This window comes from Vanessa tameamea, chromosome 28 (assembly GCF_037043105.1).
Source record: "Vanessa tameamea isolate UH-Manoa-2023 chromosome 28, ilVanTame1 primary haplotype, whole genome shotgun sequence".
Lineage (NCBI taxonomy): Eukaryota > Metazoa > Arthropoda > Insecta > Lepidoptera > Nymphalidae > Vanessa > Vanessa tameamea.
Window position 1 is genome coordinate 199,381 of NC_087336.1, and position 20,755 is coordinate 220,135.

At 37.2% G+C, this 20,755-nt stretch overlaps 2 protein-coding genes across 4 annotated transcripts in view; one reads left to right on the plus strand and one right to left on the minus strand.

The window, feature by feature from the left end:
- The window catches only part of LOC113395356 (uncharacterized), a 68,994-nt gene extending 56,230 nt beyond the window's left edge, over nt 1-12,764 (plus strand). Inside the window, exons 4-10 of the mRNA XM_026632958.2 lie at nt 5,137-5,243; nt 7,928-8,076; nt 8,313-8,393; nt 9,274-9,423; nt 10,673-10,820; nt 11,611-11,749; nt 12,390-12,764. Of these exons, the coding sequence (XP_026488743.2) occupies nt 5,137-5,243; nt 7,928-8,076; nt 8,313-8,393; nt 9,274-9,423; nt 10,673-10,820; nt 11,611-11,749; nt 12,390-12,595 (980 nt within the window). The 3' untranslated portion in view covers nt 12,596-12,764. The remainder of the gene's footprint in view (nt 1-5,136; nt 5,244-7,927; nt 8,077-8,312; nt 8,394-9,273; nt 9,424-10,672; nt 10,821-11,610; nt 11,750-12,389) is intronic.
- Nucleotides 12,765-19,134: 6,370 nt separating this feature from the next.
- The window catches only part of LOC113395354 (uncharacterized), a 39,804-nt gene continuing 38,183 nt past the window's right edge, over nt 19,135-20,755 (minus strand). For all 3 annotated transcript variants that reach the window (XM_026632956.2, XM_064219539.1, XM_064219540.1), the window contains exon 16: nt 19,135-20,744. In XM_026632956.2, the coding sequence (XP_026488741.2) occupies nt 19,617-20,744 (1,128 nt within the window). In that variant the 3' untranslated portion in view covers nt 19,135-19,616. The remainder of the gene's footprint in view (nt 20,745-20,755) is intronic.

The window sequence follows — 20,755 nt, forward strand, 5'->3', positions numbered from 1 at the left end:
TTTTAATGCGTCTCTTTAGTTCGTCACGGTGTCTTGATTTTGAGAAACTAGTTTATGAGTTATCAAATAACCGAAACTATTCCACATATATTTGATCATCAAGCTTTACTACGTTATTTTTGAATATATAATGAAGGCCGTTTATATCTGATGATCTACGTGCAGTGGTCACACATAGCCAATGATAGTTTAAGAATTACCATGAAGAACCTCTTCTGACATTGTCAATCATCTACCAAACCTAATAGTTATGACCCTTTTACATGTAAATAAATAAAGCAGATAAGATGACCCAGTTAGAATGCGTGCACCTAAACGATGATCGTGGGTTCAATCCCAGACAAGCATCTCTGAATTACTATGTGCCTAATTTTTGATTATAATTTAGTTCGTGTTCGCCTGTAAATGAAAATATCGCAAGGAAACATGCATGTGTATAATTTCAAATAAAATTCTAATTTCAAAGCAAATAAAACACAGCCAACGTCCAATGTCCAAAGGCCAATTACCAACTTCCAAATTTAGTTACAAAACTGTAAACTTTTTTATCTACAACTTAGAAACATACAGTCACTAGAGCAAAAAGACATACATAAACATATACGGGTCACATGATACTTAGAGAATAAAGAAAAACCTCTGGTTTAACTTCAAGTAGATACATCCGTTTGTTCCGTATTAGTCAATAAACAAAGAACTAGAAATCTATTGAAGGGAAACCAAGACATTAAGTGTTATGTTACACAATAGATTGCACCATATTTGTATTTAATATCTATGTGATAATGTCGCGGCTAGATCTGCGCTAGAATCATCATCACGTGCGCCAGCCTTTACTTGCTGGTTGTAGAGTAATCCTTTAATCTGTGCTTACGGTTTTGTGTTGGCCTTGACCAGATTCCAATCGCAATTTTTCCATATAATTAGGTTAGAGGAGTTTTTTTGTAGGATAAAATAAGGTTTAACAAGTTATTTTTTTTTTAAATATTTGTCAATACGCACTTTACGTTCTTGGTAACATACGAGTAACTTGATAAGTTTTTGACCATTTAAAAAACTATATTAATACCGATTCCGAGTCTGAAAATCATTTTGATGATCTAAGGAAACAGTTTTTATTAATTGTAAACATATATATTTATGGACAGTTTTTAATTACAAATTATTTTAGTAATTTCCTTAGTGTAGCATTCTTAAAGCTCGCCTGGATAGCTACCATATTAACTCCCAAGGTTCTTCGGATCGTCAATGCACCATTGACGATCCGAAGAATTGTTAATATTTCTTGCAGCGCCAATGTCTATGGTTTGTGATGACCACATACCATCAGAGGACACAGTTGCTCGTCTACCTAAATTATTTTTAAATAAAATTTCAATCGTAGATGTGACCGCGGCATGTGAGCAGTTTTTACCATAAATCTGTTATGGCATTGCGCTAACATAATGCGTGTCTTCACCCATAAATGAAAACTATTGTCTTTTCATTAATCGCAACAATCTTTTCCCACAGACGGTAGTTTAATGATTTCTTAAAATCAGTCGATATATTTTCTCATGACGTTTACTTAAATCTGTACAAATATTTAACGCTGTTTGTTTGTCTCAAGATCGATCACCGTCTGTGACATCAATTCCATCATGCACGAAGAAATTTGGCAATTTTTCTTGGTCGCATCGCCAAAAAATGGAACTCTCCGGGACACGTGTTCCCCATGTTCTTATAAGTTAGGCTATAAGAGTCCTTGCCAGCAAAACGAGGGCGGCCAGTGCAGTTCATTCTCCCTGACTGTACTTGCCGTCTGGCCGAGGTGGAGTGGAGTCCAAACGCTAACCTAGTAAATATAAAAAAAAACTACCGAAAGGACATTTTGAAGATTAATTCCTAGATGGCGTTACGATAATATAATCGATAGGTTGAAAAGAATTGAGAGTTTACTTTAAGGACGCGTCATGTTTAGGGATATTTCGTTACACGAAAGAGAGGAAAGATGTATCGTAGAGAGCAAGAGAAGGACACCTATATACTTTCTTTTCTGTGGTACTAAGTAAATGTATCAGCCTTGAAGTAGGCTTGAAGCTTATTATACCACGCTGCTCCAATGCTTGGCGGACACATATGTGACAGAATTTCATTGAAATTAGACACATGCAGGTTTCCTGACGATGTTTTCGTGCACCGCCGAACAGACAAATTATAAACACAAATTCCCTTATTATTAAGCATCAGCAATTATCAGTTAAGATGCCTGCGTTCAGCCACTGGGCCATCTCGTAATCGCGTCGCCGATGGTTTAAAAACGAATACAAAACTAAGACACATTTAAGTGACATTAGGCAACATTAACTTTGCTAAATATTGAATTGTCCTGGTAAAAGAAGCACAGCAGCGTCATCTAATGGCGTCTGGCAGTGTATAGCTTGCCTACGAATGGCACAGAATAGGAATGCCTGGAGGAAGGTGGTGCGAAGTGTACAGGAGAGCCACACGCATGGTGGTCACGACCCTCAGTTATGAGGAAACGACTAGGAAGAAAGAAGAAGTGTATAGCACAAAAAAATCTCCATTAAAAAAATACGTATATATGCCAACTCTATTGTCTCAAATAGACATACTAACATACATTATATGTTATATATAGGTTACTCGCACAGACTCGTCGCGGACACTATTAAAGTTTTCTCGTGTTTTTTTTAAACTTAGTGATATTATAAAACAATCAGTCCAGCTCTGAGCGATTTTATAACTCTTAACTGCCCGACTCGACTTCGCACGGTTTTGTCCCGAGTTTTTTTTTCAATCGGCCGTTTTTTGCTCATGCCTCATACAATGTGCCTCGTATTATTTCACTCGTTCGTTTAAACAGAGCGATATTTCTAATATACAATTGCAAGCAGCGAATGGCAATATCAAGTTTTTGGGTATCTCTTATAGTTTTGGGAGCGTTCGCTTCAGAAGCATCTAGAACGACCATTCTTGCGACTACGTTTGGGCCTGTAAGCTAATAAATCTACAACATATTATCACACCGTACAGCCTGTGTCAATCCTGAAACTATAAAAATCATTAAAATCAGTTTATAATCACAGAAGTTACATCCGAATATTAAAAAGTGATCTTTGTACTTTTCCGAAACTGGGTAAAAACTAATGTATTTAAATTTTATAAAGCAAAATCTTTCGTTTCATATTTATAAAAACCGTTTTCTCGAACGTATAATTTGACGACCTCCGTGGTCGAGTAGTGTGTACACCGGTTTTCATGGGTACGCCACTCCGAGGTCCCGAGTTCGATTCCCGGCCGAGTCGATGTAGAAAAAGTTCATTAGTATTCTATATTGTCTATGGTCTGGATGTTTGTGATACCGTCTTTACTTCTGATTTTCCATAACACAAGTGCTTTAGCTACTTACATTGGGATCCGAGTTATGTATGTGATGTTGTCCAATATTTATTATTTATTTATATTATCTGTGAAAATTTTAAAGACAGCCTTACAACTATTAATAGTAAATACTGAATCGAAACACTGAATCAAATAAATTATCTGAATGTGTGATACACGCGTTATGTCTCGCCTATTCAAGTGTCGATCAGCGCGTGGCTCCTAAAATAAATGTCCTAAGTGGGCGGAACTTATCTCGAGTGATCTTCGTTCCACAGATACTAAAAGCGGAAAGATATCTCCCATCGATGTGGCAATTCTATTGATAACCGATATACAATACGCATTGTGTATTCGGCTTTGTCCGTGTGTATCTCATTTGTGAACGCATCTTCGTCTAGATCACCAATTATTTTAAACAATTCCCTGATACCTATAAAAATTTAAGGCGTTTTTTAGGAATGTCTATCTGAATAATGTATTAAACCTGTACATTAAGCTGACATTAGAAAATATAGCGCGTTTTGAACAACAACAGAACCAATTTTTGTTTACATTCACAATACAAACAAAACCGTCGCAATGTACTAAAACCATCTCCAAAACACGCTTCATCTTCCGGTGACAGTATTACAAATGTATATTGATTTAGTTGTTTTTAGTTAGAGTACACAAAAAAATACTTATTAAATAAATAGATACGCTTCCCAGTTTCACATGTTTCAAGAATATTGACATGACAAGCGTGAATTTCATCTTTTTGTGCTAATATTTAAGGCTGAGACGAGGCGTGAAGAGGCATCTTGCGTACGGCATGGCGAGGGCGGCCAGTCCAGTTCATTCTTTCTGACTGTACTGGCCGTCTTCGCGTTTATCACTAACACTTATCACCAGGTGGAGTGGAGTCATTTGTCTATAATACATATAAAAATTTTCGAAACGATAATGTTATTATCTAGCATCCGCTTTGGATAAAGTATTTGCGTTAGATAAAATTTAAATTTTTAGTTTATATAGCATCGCGGAATTGCGCGCTCCCGCTAATGTCAAAACTATTTAACAGCACTAAGAGTTGATTAAATTTTTGTTTTATAGTTTTCGCGTGATGTACGATCACAACGCAATTATCAAAGATTTTAATTCAAGTAAAGAATGGAGTCGAAAAGTCATACTGCTCTATTTGTTTGTCCAGTAAATAGTTTGACAGTTAATATTAATCATGTCCGTAAGAGAGAATTAAGTCTTAACGACTTTTACGTTAGCAAGAAGAAAGTTACGTAATCAAAAAAGCCTTCGAAAAAGTATCTGAATAAATGTCAGCAGTCTGTGTGTCCATGTTTGTGGTGAGGCCTCCTCTACTTTTAAGAAGGGTATTGACACCGACAGTTCTCCGTATATTGTTTTCTTCATGAGATAAATTGTAAAAATTAATTAAATACTTAGACTATTTATATATCTACATAGATAGAGTATCGAACTACAAAAATATTTATAACAAGTTTGCCAACTTTATTGTCTTGGTGATATATGCTATCTATTAAATAGTAGCCAACTGTTGGCTACGTTTTTTTTCGACGCGTTCTGAGCTTTTACAGTCCATCTAAGCATATAAATAATCAAAAATAAGTACGTAATTGTAGTATTAAGTTTCGAACACCGATCTTTGTTGAAATTCATATCCTATTTCCAGTAGGCCTTCCCAATTCTAGATACACACATCAGGTTGTAATAATAATACTTATATTGTTACAGAATACACGCCCTGCGAGCCCACTTATGAAGGAAACGCTTTAACCTTCGTCTTGGATCTTCTCGACTACCAAAAGTGCGCCGTCACAAGAGTCCTGAACACTCTGACAGTAAGTTAAGCAAACTAAAAAACATGTGCTTAAATAATATAATCCATTTGCATTAATATAATTAAATAATTAGTGTTATTCAAACGATTCGAGAAAGAAATGAGGTTTTGATGGTGTTTGGTACACTTAACTTTTCTTTCTAATGAACAACAATGGTTGCTTTAGATGGACTGACAGATGGTCCAGCTGTTAGTCCGTCTAGGTCAGTCCGTCCTGATGTTAAATGTTCACCGTCGCCATCCACATTAGATCTATAAGAAATAGTGACCATTGCTTACATCGCCAATGCGACACCGACCTTGGAGACTAAGATGTCTCTTGTGCATATAATAACACTGGCACACTCACCCTTCAAACCGGAACACAACAATAGGTAGACTTGCCGTTTGGCGGTATAACAAGTAATGTGTGGGTAACACATACCCAGATAGGCACGCACAAATGTCACCATGAAACACATAATTTTTTTCCAACACCAAACAAATCTTCGATAAAAAATAAACCAATTCCTCGTTATATGAAGTCTCTAAAAGGTTGTAACCGTTACAAGAGTTCGAAACGAATTTTCTCCCTCATTTTCCTTTACTTCCTGTTCTAACATTAACTCGCTAACAAAAACGGACCCGTCCAGAGTTCACATACTCAATAGAGTCAGCTGCGATACAAGTTTTTGTTTGCGAATCCGTTCGCATCGACTTCCTAGTTTTTTGTTCCGGCGTACTGTACTGCGCGTTGATATGCTCACCTGCGACGATTTTATTTCACTCTGAAAGTACATATTCTTAAATGTCGAACTGCTGGTCTTATGGACCTTTTGAGGAGATGGAGCTTTTTGTGAAACAGTTGTCACACGTGTGGCGGCCACGTATTCCATCCGACACATGAGAATAAATAAATAAATCTTGGACAACATCACATACATCACTCTGATCCCAATGTAAGTAGCTAAAGCACTTGTGTTAATGTAATATCGCCACAGATTTTCGGCCGATGTTCTCCTTAAACACAAGACGAGCTACATAAGCCAGATGAGCACCCAAAATATTCTTAAGATTCACGTATTTCAACCACTGTTTCAAAATCAAATTCTATGTTCGGATTATACATACCTCAGACCCGAGAAGAACCGGCAAAAGAAACTCCGCCAGGTTTTTGTTTGTCAGAAATTTGTATTTACAACTATAAATGATTTAATTTTGAAACGCGATGGAAGCGATCGTTTTATTCCCAAGACGTGCTATTATCTATGAAGTCGTTAATGTTATAATAACCTTTAGCGCACAAATGTTCTTTAACGGTATTTTTGAACCCTACAGCAGACTGAGCCTTATAAATGGACAGCGACATAGAAAATATTTCATAGATAATATTCCAGTGCTGGACAATCGTTCTGAAGAAGATTTGCACGCTTACTGTGCCACGAATTAAATCAAATAGAGGCTCGTAAAAGCACTTTTGAATCGCCATTCTTGAGTGGATTGAATGTGGAGCTACCGGTTCAGAAAGTAGATTCTGCCGAGAAGAACAGGCAAGAAACTCATTTTTTGCGCCATTTTGATTACAAATACGAGCTGGCATTTGGCTATCGTCAGACACATGAAGGGTTCTCCTTGGCGTTGGAGTTGGCGATGTTCTCCTTCCTCGTTGAGTATGAGATGCATTATAAACACAAATTAAGATATATTTGCACGGCATTTAACGTATAACATCTACTGAGCATTTTAAAACATTTTTATTACGTTTTAAAAAAAGACATTCGACGTTCGTTCGAAAGAAAAAGTTGCTTTAAAACGTCACGTTTTCGTCGAGTGTTTTTTACTCTCATAGTATTTCTGACACAGCGGGACATTTTGGATTGTTTTCTTCATCACGGCGGGACTATTACACTCAAAACGAGACTGATCGTTTACTACTTTTTATTAAAGTTTTTAAGTGAAAAAAAAAAAATCCAAGTTACTACTACGAAATAAATAAAGTTTAGGTTTTTAATACGTTTTGGTTGTCCTATAGCGTTTTTCTATTAAAACGCAACTTAATATCATATCAAGTGAAATGTTAACCGACATTAACAGTATTATATTTATATAGTATAATGTCACATCGACGCTATGCGAGAGACGATCGGAGGAAGAATTGTAAGAACAGAATAGCATTATTGATATTGTTGTAATCGGTGGTAGGACTCTGTGCCGTTGACGCAGCTAGTCAAGTTTCGGGAGCTTCAATTAGACTTTTTAAAAAATATTAAAATTGATTTAAAAATTAAATTGAATTTAAACAGAAATTAAAACTTAAATATAAAATGAATACATGTGCCAGAATCATTACGCTTAAAACTACACATTACATTTTAAGTAATCAGCAAGTTACTGGAAACTCACGGAAGATCTGGTTCCCAGAGATTCCTTAGTTGGCAGACTGCGGAACATAACTAGCTACCACTGATCTAATCTGTGTATTATGTATTTATTTATTTACACTTGAATGCACTCTAATAAACAATATATACATAACATGGGAACAAAATAAATACTTACCTAAACAATGTTGCATAAGGTAAAATTGACCCCATTATTCCTAAAGTGATTACCCCCAGGCAACCTTTCGGCAGAGGACTGATTGTAAAATAATAAAAGTTTAAAAAATTTACGAATGTAATTGTATGTAATATTTGTATTTTAAAGGGAAAACGCACGTATTACCATAAAATCGTGATTGAAGACTCGTCGGGTGGTAGCGAGACGGTGACCGTTCGGTGTGTGGTGACTGGCGAGAAGCACGCGATCGCTCGCCGCGCTGTGGAACCATTCCCACTGGATTTCAATGAACCGGAGTGAGTTACCAATCCCTATTGAGATTTGCACATGACCGACATTAAGTATTCTCTAAAAAAGCTGGATCCGTGCAAACGTCATTAGAAGGGCCAAATTAGGGAACCGTTTTGGAAAGCCGTAGATAGTTGAATAAGTCATTTGTACGTTTAAGCACTCGGATCACGGGCTTATGATAAAATATTTACACGACAATGTAAGAGAATTAATTTATAAAAAAACCTCATACTTTTTACAGCGTGCTAAACATCACGCGATACATGGAGAGCCGCGCGCCGGAACCAGTTCTGGGAGCAGTTGTCAAGCAGAATGGAAAACAGTTAGTATTAAAACTTAAATTATCACAGGATTAAATAAGTGTATACTTAATTAGCAGATCGATATTAATCACACACACAATCATGATTGTTTGGGCGCATGAACCAGTCATTTTTTTGTCTCGCTCGAAATAGGCGTTATGCGTTTCCCCTACATGATGGGTGTATGTGGACTTCACCAGTGCCCAGGGCACCAAAGCTCCCTAGTACATCGAAATACTCACTAGAAACATACATACATTAACAGCCTGTAACTTTCCCTCTGCTGGGCTATGGCCTCCTCTCCCTTTGAGGAGAGGGTTTTGAGCATATTCCACCACACTGCTCCAATGCGGGTTGGTGGAATACATATGTGGTAGAATTTCGTTGAAATTAGACACATGCAGATTTCCACACGATGTTTTCCTGCACTGCCGAGCACGAGATGAGTTATAAACACAAATTAAGCATATGAGAATTCAGTAGTGCTTGCCTGGGTTTGAACCCGCAATCATCGGTTAAGATACACGCGTTCTAACCACTGGGCCATCTCGGCCATTGTGTTATACTTGTGTTATATATACAGAAAGTTCTGTCAGCAGGATTTCGATAAAAAAATAATCCCAGGGATCTCAGATGATCACTAAGGTTTGGTTGTGTAATTACAATTTAAAATTTAAACAAGAGATCTCATTGGCTGTTTCTGTCTGAACAATTCGTCACCAAATTCATTTGATGTGACGGTCCAACGACGTCCATCGTTTACGTCTACCATCTGCTAATTGCATATTCGACATATTATATATTTATTTAAAAAAGTAAATTCCATCAAATCTCTATTCAATTTTTCGAAAAACAAATAAAGTGTCGTAAATATTTTAAAATTTACTTGTATAATTTCAGAGTGTCCGGCGAAATCTCCGTGAGTCCTGGAACTCCGCTGTCCATGGAGATATTCCTGGACAACAGGTCGATGCCCGTGTACGGCCTCCTCGTGAACTACATGCACGTCACGGACACCGGGAAACAACAGGAAACCATCATATTCAATGGGTTTGTATCTCGTTCGTAAAGTTTTACCACCAAGCGCGTTGTTGAACACAAAAGCTGCTACATCAGTGACTGCAATTTGTTCTACTGACACTGTTTTATTCAATTTGATATCAGATATTGACATCAGCCATGATTTGACGACCTCCGTGGTCGATAGTGTGTACACCGGTTTTCATGGGTACGCCACTCCGAGGTCCCGGGTTCGATTTCCGGCCGAGTCGATGTAGAAAAAGTTCATTAGTTTTCTATGTTGTCTTGGGTCTGGGTGTATGTGGTACCGTCGTTACTTCTGATTTTCCCTAACACGAGTGCTTTAGCTACTTACATTGGGATCAGAGTAGTGTATGTGATGTTGTCCAATATTTATTTATTTATATTTATTTATATTATTTCTTCAATCATAGCGTCCGCGTTTTTGTTTAATCTTCATGTTATTTTGATTGAGTTTAATTTGCACGGTTATAAAGCATCTCAATATCAATTTTAGGATTACTTATATCAATGAACAATCGTCGTCTTCTCGTGTAACTTTTTTATCTGCTGTGATCGAGACATCTCAGGCGATATACATTCAAACGAACATACATAGATAAATAAATACGCAACAGCATCATCGACTTAACACTTCCTTTTATATATATCTATCTCCCTCCCTCTAGTTTCTGTCCTCGAGCAGCATATCTCTTGGATATTCCATTAACATTTTTTAATTACTTGGTGGTAGGGCTTTGTGCAAGCCCGTCTGGGTAGGTACCACCCACTCATCAGATATTCTACCGCCAAATAACAGTACACTGTATTGTTGTTTTCCGGTTAGAAGGATGAGTGAACCAGTGTAACTACAGGCACAAGGGACATAACATCTTAGTTCCCAAGGTTAGTGGCGCACAGGTGATGTATGTCATGTGTGATGTGTATCAAAAACCTTCGGAATATACAGATCAAAAAGTTCGGAAAATACAACTAAAGAACCACAATAAATACTCAGAATTATAATGAACGAAACAATTTCCAAAAACTATAGAATATATTAAAAATTAACTTGAATTTAGTATTGAGCTAGTGAAACTACCGGCACAAGGGACATAATGTGTTAGATCCGAAGATTGGTAACGCATTGACCATGCGAGTGATGCTCTATATTTCTTTGAGTTCCAACGTTTATGGGTCGTGGTGATCAGTTCCTATCAGATGGCCCATTTGTCCATACACTAACAATTATAAATAAAAAAAAAAAATTGAATTCCAGCTGTTCCGTGGATCCATATCTATTCGACAACTTCCTCACCACCGACGGTAAGAACTTGACGGCTAAGTTCAGAGCGTTCAAGTTCCCGGACACCACGTACGTGCAGTTCAAGGGCACCGTCACGGTCTGTCTGGACAAATGTCAAGGGGTAAGTTGCTTATAGAAAGTGTAACATTTATTGTACCGTAATTAGTAATGAATCCTGTGTTTTTATGAAGAATTAGCGAATCATAAAAGCTATGAGACTTAGGGCCAATATTGCCGATAGTTGGGCAAGAAATGCCGAATTTATAAGCGAATCATTGTTGTTAGTATCATACTAACATACTGCTAAGTCTGTAGTTGTAGCTATATGATATAGGGGCATTAGTGTGCGTTAGATGTTAATGTGAGTAGTCACGATGGCGCCTCCGCGGACATAATCGAAATGCCTTAGTGTGAGTGAGAGGGTTAAGAGTAATAACAGCAAAAAGAATACAAATTAACTTTAATTTTTGCTAAGTTTATTTTACATATGTTGTGATGACGTATAAAAATGGCGTCGGTACCAGGGTGCCAAACACTCCACCGACTACGTTCTGAGTCGAGGTGCGATCTCATAGGAGACACCCTCAGGACGAACGTCACTCTCGAGCCCAAAAGGGTTCACCTTAAGGCAGAGTCTTAGCACTCGCCCCAACGTTCGGTGACGCTGTAAAGGCCAGTAGGGCCAACAGCAATACACAAATACAGATAAAACAGGGTGCCAATGCTACTAACCAATTGTCACGTGGTCGCAATCGAATCCAAACGGTATCGTTGCCGTTCTCGTTTTCCTACTCAACAAACGCAACAATCCGTTTCCGTCGAAGTTGAATCGGAATACAATCGTACCATCATCGATATCTGTTAGTAGAATTGTCCCTTGTTTTTATGTCTGTGTGTGTTCTTGTGTGCAGGTGCAGTGCGCGAGTGGCGCTACGGCTTACGGCCGTCGTCGGCGCGCAATCGCAACGACCGCGGACGCCAACAAAGTTTACGAGGTGTCGCTCACCACCATCATACGGGTGGACTGGGCTGACGGGAATCGGGAAGAAGGTAACTCAAGTCTACATTTAATTTAATTTTAATTGTATTGTACATCAACTTAAAATTTTAGAGCAATTAACACACAACGCACTTGAAACTAAAAATTAACTAACTTAACATAAACCAGTGTACTTAGCAGGATGAAATTTTTTTATCGAACCTAGGTAAGCATGAAAAGATTATTTTAAGAGAGGATTGTTCTGAATGATATTTTTCTGAGGGGTTAAATCTCTAAAGAACTCTTATCCCTCGATTAGACTTCTTATAGAAATTCATCATTTCCGATGTTAGACATATGGAAATCTGTATTTAAGCTTCCAATTATGAATTAAAGACAGCTTTTCTGAAAACGCATCATCCATCATCATCATCAACGGGGTGAAATTGGGTACATAAGTTTGTATAAAGCTGTCTAAAATTGTCTTTTTCCAATATTAGAAATATAAAAGGGCTTTTATTTTTGAATTAAAGATAGTCGATAGAGTTCCCTTAAAATGATAAAATTGAAGTTGGACATCGGTGTTTAGGCCTGCTTATGTGAAAAAGACTGTTCTTATCCAATTTTTAAACAAAAATGATCAGTACAGATTTAATTTATGTATCTATACGCAATATCTCTCAATAACTTATCCTAACTTATCGTTTGCAGAGGATGTCCTGACGTTATTGAAGAATTTGAAAGTCGGTAATCAACTCCTCGGTGACAAAGAAGGTTCACCAGCGACCGTCTCCGAGCAGACACAGGACACCAAACTAGTATACACAGAAGAACTAGTTTCCAATCTCGGCACTAACATTCAGACATACAGCTGTTTGTTGCTCATAATTAGTGTAATAATGAATTTCTACAAGTAGTACTGTGCGGTCTATTAGACCAGTGAAGGTCGCTAAGGTATTTTCGGGTTAACCATAGATATTTTCGCTATTTTTCTTAGTTTATACTCTCTTAACATGGTCTTACTTATAAATAATATGTAGCGGGCGTTTAAGAACTGTATATTCTGTAAGAAGGAACTCAAAACTAATGCACTATAATATTTAATATATTATATATAACATTTAAAGGATACGCGTATCAAAATGGCGTAAGTCGGTTGTCAACATTTCACGCGTGAGATACGAAGTGAACTCTTACAGAATCGCACTCCTGATCGATCTCTCTGTTCCATAGATTTGATGGCATTACTTTGTCTTGACCCCGTAAACTAAATTTATAGTTAAGCCCTTCATGTATTGATTGAAATTATGTAATTATTTGGTAACGTGTAGGTAATCTTATTTTTTTATTTCGAGAAAACATTTAGTTTGTAAGTAAAGTGATTTTAATTAATCTAAAGTAAGTGCCTTTTTAACTTAGTATAGTAATGCTAACGCATATAAGTCCACTAGTCTTTAATAATATGTTTATAATAATAAAGAAAAATAGTGTGAATGAATTGTACCATTTTTATTAGTTTTCGCAGACGATTTAATTCGTAGAATATTTAGATTGAAAAAACTGACAAAAAAAATAACAAAAGTGTCTTTAGTTTTTTTAATGTAATTCAAGGAACTTTATTACCAATAAAAATAAGTATTTTTACACAATATTACACAGCTAAATAACGAATATCGTTTTATCCTTCCACTCATTACCAGCAACACAAGTTTATGTCCTGACGCCAATGTTATTTTATCTGTGGTTACTGTCACGCGCTTCAAAATGACATTTCACTTACATTTACAAGGTTGTAGAGAAATATACTATCATCTCTTTTTGACAAGTGCTTTCATGAGTGTAGAATATGTTTTCTGTCTCTTTCACGCAAAAACAACAAATAACTTAATATGATGTTATTATACTGGCGAATGCCGAAAACTCTAGGTTGAATACATTCTACGTGAAACTCTAAATTAACGATTTTAAGAAATCACATAATATATTTCTCAATTGTGGAGTTAAGGCAAAGATATTGATTTTTTTAGAACGATATTGAATTTGAAATATTTATTTTTATCGAAATCTATTATGATGATTTAGTTGACGTTTATTTTGTGGGAATGTGACTACAGATAATATTCAATTAAATGTCAATTTCTTTTTTTTATTGAGAAACTCTATAATTACCAAACTTCATGTATTTATTTTTATTTCACGTATATAAATTGTTTTAAATAATGATCAACGAACAAAATAAAAATTATACCTAACATAATAAAATACTAAGTGTTCATTTTAACCCCGTGGTGCTTCAATAACTTTCACATTTGTGGAAAAATAACTATTTTAATAGAATTACATTTTAAGATTAATAAAAAACTTAAATCTACTAAGTGAAGTTTTATTTTCAACATTAAAGTAAAAAAAAAATACATTATTTCATTATTAAAAAGTTGTAAAATACGTCAATACTTCAAGTTGATTCAGATATATTTATTTGTGTTATATAGTTTAAACACAATTCAGAAAGAAATTTGAAAATTGATTTTCAGTCCGTTATGCAACTGAAACTTGACATCTTTACAACAGATTTATAATTCGTTTGGACCAACCAAGCGTTTTAGTATCATAATTGGTACTCGTGTATACTTCCCCTATTACGCTATCACGTAACACTACTACTAGTCAAAGACCTTAAAAGAATCCCATAGACAATACCTGTTAACTAACCATACATTGTCTGATGTATATTTTGCTGTGGTCATTTTACAATATTCTTGACATCCGAAAAATATCAGCTGGTTAAATGGTAGGTTTAACCCAGTGATTCCCAAAGTGGTCCATGTGGACCCCCATGGCCTGCGGGCATCTTACAATACCTCATTACTTATAGCAAAATCTGGAAAACCGCACACTATCGGAGAACATTTAATTTTACCCGCTGTTGAAGAGGTTTTAAAAACTATTTTGCACAAATCTCCATTTGACGTATTAAAAAGAATCCCATTAAGTAATAATACTGTACAGAGACGCATTGATGAAATGAGCTCTGATATCGAAAGTTTTCGTTAAGAAAGTTATCGAAAGTTAGTCAACGTTACCCGGTAATGAAGCATTATTATTGGCATATGTCCGATTTATTATGGAGGAAGAAATTCACGAAGAATTGCTATTTGCTAGAACTTTGGAGACTGACACTAATGGCGAATCAATATTTAATGTCCTGAGTAATTTTTTTACGGAAAAATCGATTTCATTTACAAACATTATTTCAGTGGCAACAGACTGAGCTCCTGCAATGGACTTACAGCTATTGATTGCGTAATCCACCGACAACATCTTGTGGCAAAACATTTAAGTAACAGGTTGAACCAATCTCTTCATCTTCAAAACAAAGGGGATAATTTCGGCTTTTATTGGGAAATTGAAATTTATGAAGCAAAACTGTCTGTCAAAAATTCTCTCAATTTCGAAACTTGTCGCAGGTAGAATGTATTGATGAGGATATCCATACCTACAGTCAACATTTAAGTGCCCTGCATGACTTCAAAACCAGGTTTGAAGATATGCTGACGATGGATATACCACCATGGATCATAAATCCATTTGATGAAACGGAAGTGGCCAATGTTGTATTACAAGAGGAGCTGCTCGAGCTAAACACCAATGAGGAGTTAAAGGTGAAATTTAGAAAAGCTACCAAACATTTTGGCTGCAAGCAGAAATACCCGGAAAATATCCTGGACTGTGGGAAATCGCAAGGAAATTTTTAATTGCTTTTCCCTTGTCATACCTTGTCGAAAGGAGTTTTAGTACCGTTACAAACCTCTTAACAAAAAAAAGGAGCAAATTAAACATCACAGAGCGGGGGTATTTGCGGTTATTGCTCACAAAAATAAAGCCAAACATTGATCGTTTGCTGACACTCCATCAAATACATCCTTCCCATTAATTAAAATTATGACCTGAACCTATACTACCTCATTAATTTTTTCTTGTAATTCTATTCTTTTGATAAATAAAGTGTTATAAAATTACCATTTTTCGTTTTTATTTTAGCTATCGGATTATAGGGACAGAACTCAGAAGCGACACAATTTTATTTTTTGGCGACTTTAAGAATGTGATAGAAATGTAGCAGCAGGGGGTCCACCGAAAACAGTAAAATTTTGAAAGCGGTCCACGAGAAAAATAAGTTTGGGAACTACTGGTTTAACCGAACGAATGGTAAAAAAATAATATGTCATTGAATATAGAAATATTTTATAATTTCTTTATAAGTTCCTTATTGGGCTTTTTCTAGTCGAAGAGCATACTTGAATAAAACATATTTGAGTACAAATCTAATCTAGCACTCAGACTGAGTAAGCTCTAGCTAAAATAAGAACGGGATAAATAATGAAAAACGTTGATAAGATTTCAGTCTTTTAATAGAACCATTATAGATAAATCTAACAATATAAGAAACTAACACTGAAAATTACAAATACGGACAAAAGAATCACATCACAAAGTTGTTTAATCTCAATTCCTAAGTATAAAACTGGACAGACGTGAATAGGATCAGTATTTCATGGACATCTTAGCATAATCATTAAAAAAAAAACTGTCAAAGAGAGCTGTCAAATTTTGACAGATTATTTTTTTATATGTCAACCGTCCTGGTGATTAACCTTCAGATTTAATATTTCATATTACTTTTACGTTTAGTAAGAAGTTATTTAAGCTTTCGTTTAAAAAAAAATGACCAATAATTATTGATTATAGTAAAATATCCATTACGTACCTATTAATTAAAATATCTAAATGTCTTAGAGTAATTACAAAAAATATACAATTACATATTTAAATAAAGATAAATTAATTAAACGGTAAAGTTTAATGAGTAATGATCAAATAATAAATGTCATTATTAATCTGTTTCCTAAAACAAACAGACATGGAGTCAAAACACCGAGTCGCGCCTGTCTAAATCATTGCGCATCGTGGTATTGGTGAGGCGCCATTATATTTGTATTTATTTACACACGTCTGGACCAAACCTTACAATGGAATTCTAAGCCAATTCCTCATAATCGATTAAGTTGAATTTTACGCACATTTTTAATACTGATGTCTATTAAATATAATCGAATATATTTATTATTTTAAGTATAACATAACTTAAGTATTAACTTAACAACTGATTAGTCAATTCAGTTCAATATTTAAATATGTTTTTATTAAGTTTGGTACCAACTACAGGGCCGGACCGTAAGTTTAGGGGGCCTTGGGCTAAAACTACTTAGGCTTACTTATCTGAACGTAGACTTGAATTAAATTAATTGAATGGGTTTGATTAATTGCGGGACTCGCAGCGCTGCAAACCATACGATTTGTTTAATTTAATAAAGTTATGGATTCTTTCGCATTATCGTCTATTTTTGACTTTGACTTGACTTATCTGAGGCCCCCTTGAATCCACGGGGCCCTGGGCTAAAGCCCAAAAAGCCATATGGCAGATCCGGCCCTGAATATATACTTGTAAGCACCAATAGTGTGTAGAAATTTTCAGATCGATCTCTGTGTGGAACTGGCTTAAATTTCAATTGCAATATTTAACTTGTAAAGTCGGTAGCGTTAGCAAAAAAAAAATTGTGAAAAAATACAAGAATAAAAAGTTTCTAGCAATTATTACTTTCTGAGAAAATGTTTTGAAACTACCTAAGGAAGTTGTTTCTGATTGCATTGTACAAGGAAAAATATTAAAATTTACAACAATTAAACTGCTATACAATAATTACTTTGCAAATATATTGCCAATTAAAGAATTACTTAAATATTTACTTAATTTTTTTAAATTAATGTAATGGTAGAATTTTTACAACTAAAATCCTGTCGCTAAGAGAATGAGTCAGTCTGTCAGTTGGTCACGAGATAACGTAGCAGCTCTGTATGAATAAAAATAAGTTTTCTTTTAGTTACAATTAAACGTTAAACACAATTATTCCATTCATAATGACATCGGTCTTTAAACTGCATGGAGTCTGTAACTTTTGTGGATTTACCAAATTATAATTACACAGTTAGTAATAATATTGAACGATCCCCCCCCCCTACCCCCCTCAAGGGCGAAACCTCTGACGTAACTATTCTTCTGACAGGACCGCGTTCTCTCAACGGGCGGACATTAAATAGGAATGAATTCCAGTTCGCGTAGTTTTAATTCATACGTCTAATATTAAAACACAAACCAGTTCAGATTCACTTTGTGCGCCAAATCAAGGAACTTTAGTATTCATATACAAATTGATACTTAAAGTAATATAGATTAAATAAAACCAGTGTTGCTATGCATAAAAAAATGCTATCGATTATAATTGAGTGAGATGAATTGGATAATATTTCCCCACGCGTAAATGGAGGTTGGTGATACGAATTAATTGAAAAAAAAAAAAAAACTTGTTGATTTCATTCGAATCTGAACCCCTGATGTATCCAATGTGCTCTATAATAATAAAATACCGTCGATACTCGTTCACAAAAATCCGAGCCGATTTCTCTAAGGGGTCTAACGAACCGCTAATACTTAAAATATGAATATTTACAAAGTATATTGCTCTATTGGAAGTCAACAGTCGCGAGATCGTAAAGGCAAGAAACGTTCGATCCGCAGAGCCGATGCCGAGTTGGCTGCGGACGAAGGGATTATAATTTTAGTTTCTCTATTGATTTGTGGTTTTTTAAAACAATTGAACTCGAGACGTCAATAGACTGACTCGGTTTTGTTCGGTATGTAAAAGGTCGTATGTGCAGTTGTATACACTAACAGGATATGTCAATTCGATTGTATCTCTAGTAACTCAGTTTCTTGTCGGATGTTCTCGTTTGAATCTACATTCTGATATAACGATTCAGTGTTATAAGAGCCCAGTTGAATAAAGTCATTTTTGATCGCAATTTTCGACTTGAATTTTGATTATCGTATCGATATCGACAACGATTACGATTCGATTATTAAATCGATTTTTTGTTCTTAACTATCAATTATATAATTAATTTAGCTCTTTGATATTTCTTTACTAACGTTAGAATTAACGTAACATAGAATTTATACGAAAAGACACCAGGAGGATGATTGTATGACTTATTTTAACAGCAGTGTTACATACGACCTTTTGCAATAACGATAATATTTTAAGGCAAAAGTCAAACTCGGCGAATTTCTAAACGTTTAAGAGATCAATATTTACAAAATGTTAAAATTTTCAAAGGCGAGATGTTATGAAATTAAAAAATCTTAATTAAATAAGAGTATTATTTCGATGACTCATTGATTACAAACTCGATCGATTACGAATCCGATCGAATGATTTCGTTCTATGATTCGTTTTCAAATGTAGATATCGATTTTTTTATAAAATCTTAAATTATTTAATTCGAAATTCATAATGGGAATAAATATTTTCCTTTATTATAAATTTGGTCGTATTTTTTTTATAAACTCGTTAATTGGCACATGCTTTACTTATTGTTGAATGAAAATTTGGTTTTCTATACAGATCGAACGAGTGACCTGTCCCGTTTCAGTCAAATTATAGTAGGTGGCTGTCTCGTCGGTCGGATGGTACCACATACCCTGTAAGTTGTGAGTAAATTCGAGATTAAGTAACGACACTGAGTCTAGAAGTCAGCAGAGTTTATCTCGCGTCTCGGGGAGCACCTGCACCCTAGCCCTGGTATGCTACGCTCGCTGTTAGAGTTTTATACTTCGGGACAAACGTGTAAATTCGTAACTAGCGGCCGAAATTTAACAAATTTAAACAATATAAGTGACTCCTAAGTTTTGAAAGTCTACGCAATATGTTCGATTGGTAAATAAATAAAAGTTTAGATTGCAACAAGATAATCGCCAACGACGGGTTCCGCTCGCGGGCGTCGTCACGTGTAGCGCAGCGGCAGGCGGCCGCCCGCCGGTCAGTCCGTGACCTGCCTCTCGGAGCCGCTCTGCCAGCCGGAGTCCATGGTGTTGGTGTCGCTGTAGCAGCGGTGGTGGTTCAGCTCGAGCTCGTCCTTGCCGTCCCGGACCGGCTCGTACTGCGAGTCCGGCGCCAGGCGCTCCGGCTCCGGCTCGTTGGAGTACACGGTCTCCGGCCGGCGCTCGTCCTCGTCCGACACGAGCGACTCCTCGGTGGCGGGCGACAGCGGCGACGGCGCGGGGGCGCAGTCCTTGGGCTTCGGGCTCGTGCGCGGGCGGCAGGGCGCCGGCGCCGGCCCGCGCCGCTCGCTCGCGCGCTCCCCGAGGCGCTCCAGCCGACACTCGTTCGGGCGCTCCCTCTCGCTCAGGCCCCGAGGCTCGTTCGGCCGATCTCGGGCTTCGCTAGTTCTGTCTAGCCTCGGGTCGGTCATCCGATCGGAGTCGTTGAGACGATCCCTTTCGGTCATTCTTTCGACTCTCTCGTTGAGTCTGTCTCTCGAGTCTCTCGACTCTCGCGACTCATTCGTTCGATCGATTCGGGAATCGTTCAACCGGTCTCTGGAATCGATCATCCTGTCGCTCATCCTGATGTCCGCCATGCGCTCGCTGATTCTGGAATCGTTCATTCTATCGCTGACTCTGGAATCATTCATTCGCTCGATCACTCTGGTGTCGTTCATTCTTTCGCTGATTCGTGAGTCGGTCATCCGGTCACTGAATCTGGACTCGTTCATCCGGTCACTGACTCTAGAGTCGTTCATCCGGTCACTGACTCGGGAATCGTTCATCCGGTCACTGACTCTGGAGTCGTTCATCCGGTCACTGACTCGGGAGTCGTTCATCCGCTCACTGACCCGGCAGTCGTTCATCCGCTCGATGCGCACGGAGCCGTTCAAGTGCTCCATCTGCTGCTCGGTGAGGCGCAGCGAGCCGCCGAAGTCCTGGCGCAGCTTGTCGAGCTTGGCGAGCTTGTCGGGGCGCGGCCGGCGCTTGGCGGAGCCCGGGGGCTGCGGGCGCGGCGGCCGGCTCGGCGTGAGCGAGCCCGAGTCGGACTCCGACGTGGACTCGGGCTGCGCCTCGATCGTGCCCACCAGCGCCGACACCGGCGGGTTCGCGCAGCAGTCCGCCTGCAGCGACA